Raw genomic sequence first — 13,471 nt, 5'->3', positions numbered from 1 at the left:
CTCGTTTGTATGGAGGCACAATCGTGAGGTTGGGGACTCCTCGAGACAGGAGCGCCGCAAAGCCGGCTTCAGGAGTCGGCCTCTCGAAGGATTCATGACCAGCTCTGGACCCAAGTTTATTTATTCCCTTCGCCGCATTAAATGATGATGCATGTATCGCACTCAATAATGGCGGAATCCAATACGTTAAGGTAAATGGCGGATTTTGTTTTTAAATTTCGGCTTCCCGCAAAATCCGAAAAGACGAGTGTTATCCGATCATTCGCTTTTTTTATTCTGCCATTGCACATGTAAAATCTATAACCATATCCTAGGTGCCGATGTCGTGCGTTGCTCTTAACTTTTAGAGTTCATTCAAATTCCGTCGTTGGTTCAAGTTGTTGTCAAAATTGCAGTTACATCTCAACATCTGATAACAACCTCACTACACTCTGGATTCTCCTTAACCAACTCCCCTTCCAGCTTCCAAGGCAGGTCTAGCTCTCAGATAGCTACCGGTTGTGGCAGAGATAGTCCCTTTTTCTCTTAACGGATCCGGATGGAAATCGTTGTCTACTACGAGAGGGCGAGCCTACCTCGATCATTTCGGGATGGCAGAGCGAAGAACACTGGTTGTCGATAGTAGTCGTCACCATCACGCGCGGTTGATTGAAGTTCGATTCGAACACCTTTTCAATGCTTCAAACCGCGAGGAGGCCGCGCAGCAAGTTGCAATGATAACCTTAATGACTCGACTTCAGGATACTCATGCAGATTCGAACTGATTTCGGAGAAACCAACCTCGTCCACGAACATTCAAACGCAGGTCTTCAATAGAGCCACTAAAACACGCGCGATTAAAACCTGTTTCAAGAGTGCCTTAATCCATCAGGTTGAGCTTCCCGGATAGGGTTCGGGAACTGGCATTCCCGAGTTCAAAGTAGTATGGTTTCCTCGTTCAGGTCACTTCGTCCAAAATGACTTAGCTTCCCTTGTCCTCCAGGAATAAAGCTGGGATAGCCTAAGCTTGCCCTGCATGGGTGGCACTGTAGCCAGCATTTACCCAAGCAGCCAAATTCAACTAGATATAAAATAATGAGCCAACCCATTTCCGCTCTCCGGGAAAAGAATAAGCTTAACGGCTGGGAGCATGCTATGTGGGAACCCTATCATCTGGCATCTGGCAGACCAGTTACCCCACCAGAAGGTCTTGCCCATGTGATGATGAAACCATTTACCAGGACTCTAGGAAGGGGGTCGGGGTTTTGGTTTTGGTGGGTGATTGCCCCCGCCGACAATTTTCATTACCACTGGCCAGTCGCCACTTTCACACGTCCACACACCCACACATCCACATTAACAATAATAAGATGACTGAGCGACACGCATCGATGACAGGCAGTTCAAACTCGAGAATGCCTGTGAGTTTCAGTTTCGTACATGGTTGGACCCCACAAGGGTACCCATCTGACTCGCCTGTAGCGGCAGGTTCCGGGGTCAAGGATCTAATCAACCCCTGAAATGAAGATAACCGTTACACCAACCACATGCAGAAGACGCTAGAACCCTTCTTTTCTCAACCAGTATGAACGGACCAGAAATTGGATGACGATCATCATGACCTCTCCACCTCAACTCGTGCCTGGAATAGAACAAACACCCCCAAGCTGGGTAGCGAAATATTTCCATCATACCTGCTCTCTAGTTATCGGAGTTCACCGCCAACGTGTTTTCCCTTCCTCAATTGATCGGACACCGTCGTCACTGACGCACTTCGATGGAGGCCCCGGGCACCCCGAAAAACTTTATCCGGTTCTTTTCACCTCTCGAACTTATTAGTGTTGATGGACGCGGAAACATTTTTCTCCATAAATCTCCGAGATTTATAACCCTTCAAACACCTTTTTTTTTTAATTTTTTTAATTTTTTTTTAATTTTTTTTAATTTTTTTTTTTTTAGGTATGTAACCGTGGGATTACTACTAATGTTTTTTTTGGGGTCTTCTTTGATTTTGAGTTTATGTAACAAGGGTTGTTCCCTTGTCCCTGACACATCCATCCTGATCATGCTGACTTTGGAGTGATAACTTCTCGCGAGTCCATAGATTAACTTGAAATTAACATAATCTCTTCACTTCTTGAATCTGTGCCGCTGCTGGATCCGCAGGGCCTGATAAAATGCAGGATACAATTGTTCTGACGACTCCACTCTTCCCACCCAGCAAGCATAAATTTCAAACCACGAGTAGTACATCTTCAGACCGTTTCGTCATTTATGGTCTCCATGCCTTAATTTTCAAAGGCAAGCAGCATATTCAGCCACATTGAGAGATTCGTGGCATTACTATCATTATTGATGGCTTGAACAAATCCCAAGTGAAAAATACTACCGAGAGACATCGCTCCATAGATAGCGCTACCTGGTAACTACAAGCTAGAAGAATAAGAATAAGCTTCAATCAAGGAAAATCTATGTGATCGGGATCAATTCTAGTTTTTTGGTCTATGGACGGTGTCTTGCACGTTGGGGACGATCAATGTGCATTCGATCGACGTAGCATGCCTTCATCTTCATTTTGGAACTTGGAGATATGGAACTGACAAAAAGAAAAGCTTCGCAGGAGTCTGTCTATAGCCTGAGCTGCAAGACTAGTTAGTCACGGATCACGACTAATCAGCGCCTCGCTTCAAAAGTCTAATTCTCAAATTCATCATGAACCTCCACGATCCGCTGTGTCAATTTAGGCCTTCACAGTATTAGCGTCTGGTCCAGCAGTTCTCTTCCAATCCTGGGCTTCGAGAAAGAAGCAACTTCCGTTAACCTTCCCCTGGAGCACCAATAAACAAATGAACCGATAGTCCAACATGCCTTACCCTCAGAATGAGACGGGTGTCTGGGGCACTGAATACTAATAATACAGGCAAATTACACGATTGACTTCACCTGAAGGAGACGCGCTAGAACAACGCTTTGTCGTTCTCGTTGACTCGGAGTCTCGAATTGGGAAAGATGTGCCATGGGCGACGTGATCTCGCGAGATTCACCTCATGGCTCCTTGAGAGATTTCCCACGCGGCTGTTAACTGAGCTAAAAAAAAAAGGCAGAAAAGAGGGGAATACAGTCACCCTGAACACTATCGTCATTATTTAAAGACCATGGGGCTAAAATGGGTTGCTGGACTGGGAACTTCGTGCTGTGATTCCTTAATTAGCGCGCAAAAATGGGAAACCGTTAGCGCAGGAGCAGTCATCAGAAGTTTATTCAGATGATGGGCTGAAATATCCTTGAAATAGCAAAAACTTTCCTGGGGTTTCAACCACAATAATTAACGTTGTACGGAACTGAGTACATACGTACATCCGGAGTAGTCGGTGTCACTGGTCGCCAGCCGGGCCTGGAGTTCCAATTTAAGAAACCCTCACAGGGATCTTTACGGCCGTGACTTTCATGGCTGAAAAACGATGCAGGAAATGCACATCTATCTGGACACAACTCATATTTCCTTTTCCCATTTCAAAATTCCCGTACTTTCTATCTGATATGAGAAATGATATATTACTCGAGGCGACCTTTCTCCCGGCCAGTTTCAAGTTTTTAGTTCCGAAAAAGTTCGGCGAACAGTGTGAAATCTTCCCGCTGGCACACTCCCTTCTGCCATCTCTCGAAATAGCACTAGGAGAGTTTAATTCTCCATGGAGCTTTAAATTATGCCAAGCATTTACTGAAGCCCGCTAATAATTTCTTGGGCGATATTTTTAGTGATGCTACCAACGGACCAACTACTACTTAATACTAGAGGCAAGATCACTAAACATAACCCTGATTGTTTGGTAGCAGCTCGAAATCGCGATATTTAAGATGGAGGAGGGGAAAAGATTTTATGCTTATTTACCTTCAAAGGTCTTACATCTGCATGGGAATTTCAACTGTCTTGTCGGGGGAAATCTCGTCAACAGAAACGTCAGGATGCAGATATCCCAGTCTTCTGGTTATCCTGCACGAAAGGGTTCTCGGAGAAGGCTGGTCCGCTCGTGTTCAGAATGCAGCCGAAGGAAGCAAAAAGTATGTATAAACCCCACTCCTTCAACGTCGGTGCCCAATGGCACTCACCAATTTACAGTGTAATAGGCAATGGCCGTGTAACAACTGTGCCGGCTCAAGAGCCCATCTTTGTCGCTACGACCATACAGTCAAGAGGGTTACGTCAACAGCACATAGGAGCACGGGAGAGCTATCACCTCCAAGTTTGTTGAAGAATTTTTTTTTGTTTCCTCTGATTCGCGAAATAGGTCATACGATTCTAATAGCAATGGCAGTTGAGTTTAGTGAGCAAACCGACTCGGAGATTCTAGAAAGCTTGGGTTATGTGGCGGGAAATGCTAGTCCTCTTGCCAGAGAGGTTTTGGGAGTATCGTACGTTATCTGATTTGCATTTCTATCATGGTGGTTGTTAACTTGCTAATAAGAGGTTTTTTTTTTTTTTGGTGAAATTCAAGGCCTTCTGATAACCCCTTCTTTCCTTCGTCTGGCGTAGGAAAAATACCAAATGATCCACGACGGAGTCAAGTTTCTGTACTTGAATTATTTCCAGATAGGCATGTTGTCGATTTCCTTATCCAATACTTTTTACAGGAAGTAAATTGGATATATGAAATGATATATCCGCCGACCTTTATGGAGCGATATACTTCATGGTGGTTACAGCCAGCCTATCAGGAGAGTGACGACATACAATTTGGTATTTTAATACTCCGGCTCTGTGCGTGTAGCGTACAACTGCTCCCACACCCGAATTATCCCCACGAAGGAACGTTCCAATGCTCGTTGAAGGAGTTGGAAACTCGGTGCAAAAGTTCAGCGAATATTCTTGACACCTTTCGTCCAAGACATATGTCCTTGACGAGGATCCAGCATATGTTCTACCACGCGGCATTCCTCACCAACGAGTCAAATCTGAGAGAAAACTGGATCATCCTCAGCGATATTGTGAAAGAAGCGCACATGTTAGAATTGCATTTGGAAAACCCAAGGGTCAAGGTTACGGAGTTTGAAATGGAAATGAGGAAGCGAATCTTTGGTACGATACATATGTGGGATAAGTATGACCTCCTTTCCCAATGACTGTATTTAAACTCTAAGTTCTCCCTGGCTAGAACTAAAAGATTCCACTTTCCTTAGGTTGATGTCAGGACTGCAAGGGCATTGGCCACTTATTCCAGAATCATATTGCGACATTGGACTTCCTCGAGATGCGCTTCCCGCGTCACCTTCAGTGCCTGGAGCTCCTACTCCATTTACCGATAGAATTATCCATATGAGGCTTGCCAAAGCTCTGAGTTTCAAAAATAAATCTGAAGAACTGAAGTCCAGATCACCGAATCTTGCTTCGATACCAGCCATCGCTGAAATGATTGAGACCGAAATTATATCCTCACTACCTTCCGTATACAGCCTTTCAGATTATGATGAACAGTTTAATACCATCCTACCCAGCATTCCTTTGAAGCGTGAGCAGTTGCGTGTAACAATTACTGGTTCGCTCGCCATGGCTCACCGGACCTTTACGGGAATGCTGCACGATCCAAACTTTACCGACTTATCGTCTACCAAAGAGCAGAAGGCGGCCTTTAAGCTTCAAAAGAAGCTGATTGAGTACTCTATAGATACCTTGCGATCAGTGATACGACTAGCAGACATGCTTCCTGGTGGTTGTAAAAAGTTGTTTCTGATTAGTCTCGTGCCACTAGAGACGTCTGTTGTCCTTGGTCTCTGCCTCAGGGGCATCCGCAGAAATAGGCGAGCATACGTAAGCCTCTCTCGCCAGGGACTTGCAGCATTCACGGAAAATTCGGAACTTGAAAATTCCGTAAATACCGCGTTCCTTGAAGGCCTGACGTTTTTGGGTGATCTGGCACAATATTCACCGATAGCCGCGAAGGGGTTACAGATAGTGAAATCATTGCATCAAAAGCTGCAGAAGGACGCCACTATTGACGTCGCTGAACACGGATTGTATTCTCAAGCTTCCACCCGACTCCAGCAAGAGCAGCAACAGCAGAGTACGCAACAAGCAGCAACTTGGGGCCAGGTGTCTGATTCCGAGATAATGACAGGTTCGGCCATTGCGAGCGAACAAGTTGGGAATATGTTGGCTGGGGCTCCCATTAGCACAAGCTCCGAAATGGGAATGGAGCTATATGGATGGTCGCAGATAACAACGCCGCCACATCCACAACCAGATTTGCACCAATATGCTCAGGAAACGTCAGCGCCAAACTTGTGGTACTACGATGATACGCTTGTTGAGCGTTATGCAACAAGCGCTCTGTGATAGCTTGGTTTAACATGAGGGGATTTTTTCTTAATGTATTTTCTCCCTTTCATGTTTATATATTTTTTTTTTTTCCTCTCGCATCTCCCTTCTCTAATTTTCTTGTTTTGGAATAGAATTGAGGGTTTTATTGGGCGCTATGCTTGGTTGATAAAAAAGTCTTTCCTTGACAGCTTGGGAGGTCTGACAAGGTATTGTAAATCTTTTCATTTCGGTTACAAGGTATACGGGAGCTGAAGACATATGGACAGGCAGGCGTTGTAACGAAACCTGAATGGATGGTTAGAATTAAATAGCACGGGATACCCTTTTACATGTCAATTTCTGTTCCTCTCTGTCTGTTTGACTGTCAAGTCTATATACATACAATACAGTACGGGCATCTTCGCTGTCCGCTGTGGATCCACCTGCGGGTGGGACTTGACCTGTTCATCTCGAAAAGCGACATCAAATTCATGAGTCTGACGTGAAAGCCGGGTATTTAAATCAAGGCGATGGAAGTGGCTGAGTGCCTCCAGGCAGGTGTTCCTAGGCATATACTCCTCAGTGACTTGAGTCTTTCGAGTTGCAGCACAGTCTTGTGATGTTCTCGGCTGTGGTGAATAACTACAGAGTTCAATTTTTGCGCCGTCTACAACAACGGCAAACCATACTACCTGATAACAAAACCACTACGACTCTATACGTTAATCTTCTGCATGAGAAGAGGGGATATGGTTTTGATTTATTCTCAAACATGATTATTGCGGTACTTTCCAGGCTGATAATACTGGTTATTATATGGCTGTTCTTGGATTCAGCATGATTGATGTCTATGCTTTTTGAGGCACTCTGTGTTCAGTCATTTCATCAATTCCGATTAATTTCTATAATGAGAGCTATGGGATTCTTTCTCATTATGAAAAGATGCTTTATCTGAACTTTCCCCACATTAAGCCTTCTTTAAGAAGATGATCTACAAATTACATTCTGATCACAGCATCATCCGAAACATATTGCAATCGAAGCATAAATAAACAAGATGTTTATCAGCACCACTGATTTATGTTCAAGTCACTCTTGTTGTTTTAAGCTACACATGTTATCATAAGACTATGGTTCATAGTCTTGTATGTTGATATGTAGATTATAACCTGAATGTTTCAATAACTACATACTGTTTATTTTCAGAGAATCATCATATCTATCCACATTTATTCATTGATAAGGATGTGATTTTAAAAAGGCATTCAATTGATTGTGAGTTTCTCATGAATAAATTATGAGGAATGAAGAAAAAGAAATCTCTACATCGTTTATTTAATCATATTTGTGATTTGATTTGATTCAAAGAGGCTACAATGCTATTATTTATAAAATTGGGTTTCTGTTTGCTCCCTGGATTAATTTCTCTGTGCATGATTCATATTTATATCCTAATAGCACATTTAAAAATTCCTTTAGAAGGCTATCGTCATTATGGCCCCAGTTTCTCGTCGCTGATTAATTGGCCTGTCAGACACCCCCCTCCACCCTCATACATTTCGAGACTCCACCATCGCCTCAGTCTCATACAAATCTTTCTCGCCATCTAGCACATTACGACGAGGAAGATACAACACATGGCGACTCAGATTAAGGTCGCCCCCTTTGCATAGATGTTGCCCTGGCTCTCCTTCACAAAACGAATGTCGTTGGATTGCTTCCATCAGTTTGCTGAATACATCGCTCCCAAAAAAGTGGATGTGTGCTTGTTGCCGATGCGAACATCACGTCCATGGTTCATCTGAACAGCTTGGATAAAGCGTGTACCATTTCTCTTTTCAAAATGCCAGATCTCGAGCGAACAGTCTGACGTCCTGACCCATACAGTGCACGAAAGCATGCAAACGATTGGTTTCCGCGACGCAAGCTTCTTACGCATATTCATAGATCACGCAAGAAATCGGGGAGCATTTTAAATAATGCTGCTATCAACCAAAACCGTGGTAATTTTTCGAGAAGGGTGAGATTCACTGTTCTCGCGCATCCGTTGGAACTTCGTTTTCTATAGTACGGTTCTCCATGGACCGTTGAGAGCTTGGATTATCCACTGAAATATATATCTACATCTTTACCTGGAGGCAAACGGCATTTATTATGTTAGTTATTCCGACATCAAGTCAACCCGTCTGCTATTCGAATCGGACACCAAATATAGTTTGTACTATATTAGAGTAATGCTTGTCTAATAACAAATTGGTAAAAGTCAATTTCATTTTCTGAGGTGGAGGTTGGAAAAGGTCCTTGCCGATTTGACTGCCCCTTTACGGAGTAAGGGTGTTTTTTTTTTATTTTAGAGCTGTATGTCGGACCCTTGACTATATGTTGTCGTTCTCGTAGTTAGCAACCTTTGCAATGAATCAAGCTTCTCATTTGGTGACAATAAGGGTTAGAAAACAAGTAGGCCCAGGAGGTATTCTGTCACAGAGCTCAGCCAAGGGAAGAAGAGTATGGCCTTTTGTGGCTTTGCACTAAAGAGCCAACAATAAAAATATCGACAGAAAAAAAATAAATATCCGTATCACATTTTCGTATTTGTATTATATAAGAATTCCCTCCAGATGCACATAACCTGGATTCATAATATAGAGATGTATGTATACGTGGGCAAAAAAACCTTAGCTCCAGAGATAATCAGATAATGGTGTGAAACTAGTGGCTTATAGCAATATCAAGCCACGTAAAGATCCACGACTAGAGAAATAAAACACAGAATGTGAAAAATCTGGGGCAAATATGAGAATGGTGGCGAGAAAAGAGGTATAGTTAAAATAACTTGACGCTCTGTCACGAGTGAAGTGGTCTCCAAGACAAAAGAGAAAGAAGAAAGAAAAAGGGGGAAAGCAACTACCGTAGAAGCCGAGACCTGGATACCACTGGGGAGGCGAGATAATCCTGATAGTGATATGTATTTCTCTCCCTGCCATTGTTGCATAAAATATAAGGATTTCAAAAGAGGTAGGATATACTTAGAAAGCGGGGGTGGATGGTGCTATGAAGAAGTGCTAGCTCCTCCAACTTTGGATACTACAGCTGATGCAACGGGATCTTCCCGGCTCAAAACCCACATGAAGATAAATTGGACAATGTACGAGTAGATAAATAAGAACTGCGTGCGTCTGTTGCGCTGTGAACGTGCAACTGTGGGCATAGTTCCTCCGCGCATTGGGGAATCGCTAGAATAATCCGGAAGAAGAACGTATTTCAGGGATCGGAGCTGCAGTATGTTGGATTAGTATGCACAGTGGGTATGTAGCAAGATATGCTGAAGATGGGGACTTACGAGAAAGAAAGCGTTAGCAAGGAAAGTATACGTAAAGACAGTCCATCCAACCCAGCTACCAGTTCCCTGTCCCGGGGTAAGAACTTCTGACAAGACAAGCGTCACGATGATGCCGACAAACTTATAGCCGGAGTAGGCGACCAGGTCGAGGAGCTGTGAGTCATTGTTGATGCTGAGAATGTACATTGCAATCTTCAGACAGAGGATTTCAAATATGACAACTGCGAGGGCGGTTGTGGTGATGGACCCTAGAAGTTCGGGGTGGAAGACGCCTCGCAGACCTGCCAGGGCTGTTGACAAGATAATGTACGTCAAAAATGCCATGGCAGGTATGTACATATCTGGTGAGTTTAGATCATCCCGGGGAGGAAGATATATTGATGTGTACTGTGTTTGCGTGATCTGGCCATTAACCCCTGACTGGACAGCATTCAATCGTGCTTGTTGGCGGGACCACGGTTTGTGCCGCCACGGAAAAAGAACAAGTGTGATCTTATTGAGTACGTATGAATTCGAAACGTTGAAGTAATGTTTTAAAGCGGGAATCGAGACGTAGCGATTTAGCTATCAAATCAATCAGTCAGATTAACAAACAGGGTGAGGAGAGCCGGAAACAGTTACTGCTGAGCAGAAGAATTCCTACATTCTGTTCCATATATTCCTGTCCTGCCATGACCGCACTCTTGCCCACTTGAAAGCCCATTTGCGCTGTCGGATCAGAAATGAACCCGCCAAAGCCAGGCGCAAAAGTACCACTGCCGCCTTGTGCCGGGGCGGGCTGGTACGGGTTGCCATAGCTGGATGAATGCGAGTGTTGGGAGGTCGGAGGGGGTGGAGATCTCATCATCGGGACCGTAGAAACATGCTGGGGTACTGGGTGATGTAGGGGAGGAGACTGAGCAGGTGGTGGAGCAAAAGAATTACGGTGCATAGCGTTTACAATTGAGGTCGCCCGGGAGTGATGGTGAGATTTCGCATTGACCAGCAAGTGTCTTGAATGACAACCTCGTGGCAAACGTGATTGTGAGGTTGACAGCGACGAAGCCTAACTCAAGTCTATTCTCTTGAAAATATCAGGGCTGTAGAATGAAAAGCCAAGGATTGGTGGCAGCGAGATGCTAAGCTGTGCGGGATGTGTAATGATGATATGTTGATATTTTGATATCCTCGACATTGCCGTCAATCACCCAGATGGTTTGACTTAACTGATAGTTTAACTAGTTGATAAGTTGCGATGTGCCCAGGTGGTGGTCGGTTCTTGCTGACATAAGCCTGGCACTTCCGCGGATTCAAGGTGCGTCGTGAGAGCAACAACGCGGGAACAGCCATCAACGGGAGACGAAGAGAGAGAATACATAGGGATCGGCGACGGGAATTTTCTAGTTTGGTCTTCTTCTTGCAGTTGTGCTGTGTTACGCTCTTTTATTATTGTTCCCCTCCACGAGTTGCCATAATGCTCGACTCCTTCGAAATCATAACCACCTCTGGTGTGGTCTTGTGGTCAAGGTCGTATGCGCCTGTGGGGGCCCAGATTATCAACAGTTTGATCAACGATGTCTTTATCGAGGAGAAACTCCAGCCCGAGGCTGGCGCGGGTAGCGTGGCTCCAAGATACAGGAAGGAAAATTACACCTTGAAGTGGAGGCGGGCAAAAGATCTTGGTTTGATCTTCGTGGTATGCGTGAGAGCATCTCCGGCACGGCTGTCCACACGGAATATGAACTGCTAACTCAATCTGGTGAAATTTGGTTTTAGGCAGTCTACCAATCTTTGCTTCACTTGACCTGGATTGATGAACTACTTGAAAATATCAAAACTATTTTTGTGGAAATGTATAAAGAACAACTCAAGCGGCCAAATTTCAGAGTGATCGAGTACCCATTTGATAGATATTTCGACCAGCAAGTGAAGGAGCTAGAGTCCGCTGCAGCAACAGCTGTTGAAAAGCGTCCTTCTTTGTTGGTTGAGGAAAAGAAGGATACGCTAGTTGATGCGGACAACGGAGGCCCGCCCCCGCCTACCGCCCCTGGTATCCTTCCCGGTAGGCTTCCGTTTTGAACAGCTGTTCGGTTTTGGCATGCTGACTCTCCAACAGAGCAGCATCATGCTGCACGGGCCATGGCGATCTCAAATGAGAGGTTGCCTTCCCCAAGTCCAGATGCCTCGAGGCCAGCAACGCCAACCCATATCCTCACCGCTAAAACTGGACCGGGTGGTCGCATCTCCCGTCGCGCACGCAAGGCTGCAAATGCAAATGCGAATATTTCGTCGGGTGAGGACAATATCAAAAAGGCAAAGAGTGCAAAGTCAGGGAGGAAGAAAATGCGCAAATGGGACGCGGACGGATTTGCCGACGAGGATGACGGCGAAATTCTGGATTATTCAGCTTCCAATGTAGATGGTTCTGAATCGGAAAATGTGGCTGCCCCCTCGGTGGAGGCAGTGGATCAGAAGTCGTGGGGAACAAAAACTAAAAGGGGCCAATTCGTGCTCAAGGACCTGGGTGACGAAGTCCACTCCATCCTGCAAAACGCGGATGCTGTCAAGGATAATGCCAGCGCATCGAATGGCCTTGTAGGATCCAGTTTAGGTGCTATCAGTGGTCTTTTCCGAAACATTGTTGGTGGTAAAGTTTTGACCAAAGCAGACCTGGATAAACCTCTCAAGGCCATGGAGGAACACTTGCTGAAAAAGAACGTTGCCCGCGAGGCAGCGGTTCGTTTATGCGAAGGCGTTGTACACGAATTGGTGGGCAAAAAGACAGCCAGCTTCCAAAGTATCGATTCTGCGCTTCGATCCGCGATGGAATCATCCCTGCGCAAAATCCTCACACCAACATCATCCTTGGATCTTCTTCGTGAAATTGAAGCCGTTACTTCGCCGTCAAGCTCACAAAGGCAGCGCCGCCCATATGTCATCTCAATTGTCGGAGTAAACGGAGTGGGAAAATCCACCAACCTTAGCAAAATATGCTTCTTTTTGCTTCAGAATAACTATCGTGTCCTTATCACGGCGTGCGACACCTTCCGCTCCGGCGCCGTCGAACAACTGCGCGTGCATGCACGCAACCTGCAAGAATTAAGTTCCCGAGAAAACGTTGGACATGTGGGGTTATACCAAAAGGGGTACGGCAAGGATGCGGCGAACGTCGCAAAGGATGCAGTAGCCTACGCTACCGCGAACAGCTTTGACGTTGTGCTAATCGATACAGCTGGCCGTCGACATAACGACCAGCGCCTCATGTCTTCGCTGGAGAAGTTCGCAAAGTTTGCGCAGCCTGATAAAATCTTCATGGTGGGTGAAGCTCTCGTTGGCACCGATAGCGTCATGCAAGCTCGCAATTTTAACCAGGCGTTTGGGGCTGGCCGGGGACTTGACGGATTCATAATCAGCAAATGTGATACGGTGGGTGACATGGTCGGCACGCTTGTCAGCATGGTTCATGCCACGGGCATCCCTATTGTTTTCCTAGGTATCGGACAGCATTATGGTGATCTGAGAGGATTAAGTGTCTCTTGGGCAGTGGGGCTCCTGATGAAGTAGATTATAATTTTGTGATTTTTGTATTCAATGTTGGATGGCATTCAGTCTTATGATATTTTCATATTGATATTCCGTTGTCGCGTCACATTTGGCGCCCTCTTAATGGAGGACAATATGTGCCTGAAGATGGCAGCTATTTTATTTGCTTTCTCTTACATGACATCACTTGAGCATTGCTTTCTGGTAACTATCCTTAACAGACCCTCCTCTAAATCCCGCAACTCCCCCGATTGGATCACATCATACCTTTGAATCTAGAATCTAGAACCGATTACACTGTCTCAACTTTTTTTAAGTCTATAGTTAATATGATC

General features: G+C 45.0%; 3 protein-coding genes across 3 annotated transcripts; 2 read left to right on the top strand and 1 right to left on the bottom strand.

Moving 5' to 3' along the window:
• Positions 1-3,892: 3,892 nt before the first annotated feature.
• PADG_04739 (uncharacterized protein) lies at positions 3,893-6,310 on the top strand (the record flags this gene model as incomplete). Its single annotated transcript, XM_010761821.1, has 5 exons — positions 3,893-4,041; positions 4,108-4,223; positions 4,287-4,392; positions 4,476-5,078; positions 5,158-6,310. 5 exons carry the CDS (start codon positions 3,893-3,895, stop codon positions 6,308-6,310), a joined length of 2,127 nt encoding a protein of 708 aa, XP_010760123.1.
• A 3,013-nt stretch (positions 6,311-9,323) lies between these two features.
• PADG_04736 (protein transporter YIF1) lies at positions 9,324-10,545 on the bottom strand (the record flags this gene model as incomplete). Its single annotated transcript, XM_010762052.1, has 3 exons — positions 9,324-9,548; positions 9,615-10,178; positions 10,258-10,545. The coding sequence occupies 3 exons, from the start codon at positions 10,543-10,545 to the stop codon at positions 9,324-9,326; spliced, it is 1,077 nt and encodes a 358-aa protein (XP_010760354.1).
• Positions 10,546-11,067: 522 nt separating this feature from the next.
• On the top strand, positions 11,068-13,157 carry PADG_04735 (Signal recognition particle receptor subunit alpha; the record flags this gene model as incomplete). The annotated part of the gene is made up of 3 exons (XM_010762051.1): positions 11,068-11,289; positions 11,370-11,655; positions 11,710-13,157. 3 exons carry the CDS (start codon positions 11,068-11,070, stop codon positions 13,155-13,157), a joined length of 1,956 nt encoding a protein of 651 aa, XP_010760353.1.
• Positions 13,158-13,471: the final 314 nt, after the last annotated feature.

The sequence above is a fragment of the Paracoccidioides brasiliensis genome (genome assembly GCF_000150735.1).
Source record: "Paracoccidioides brasiliensis Pb18 unplaced genomic scaffold supercont2.5, whole genome shotgun sequence".
NCBI lineage: Eukaryota > Fungi > Ascomycota > Eurotiomycetes > Onygenales > Ajellomycetaceae > Paracoccidioides > Paracoccidioides brasiliensis.
This window is presented reverse-complemented; position numbering and strand designations above follow the sequence as displayed.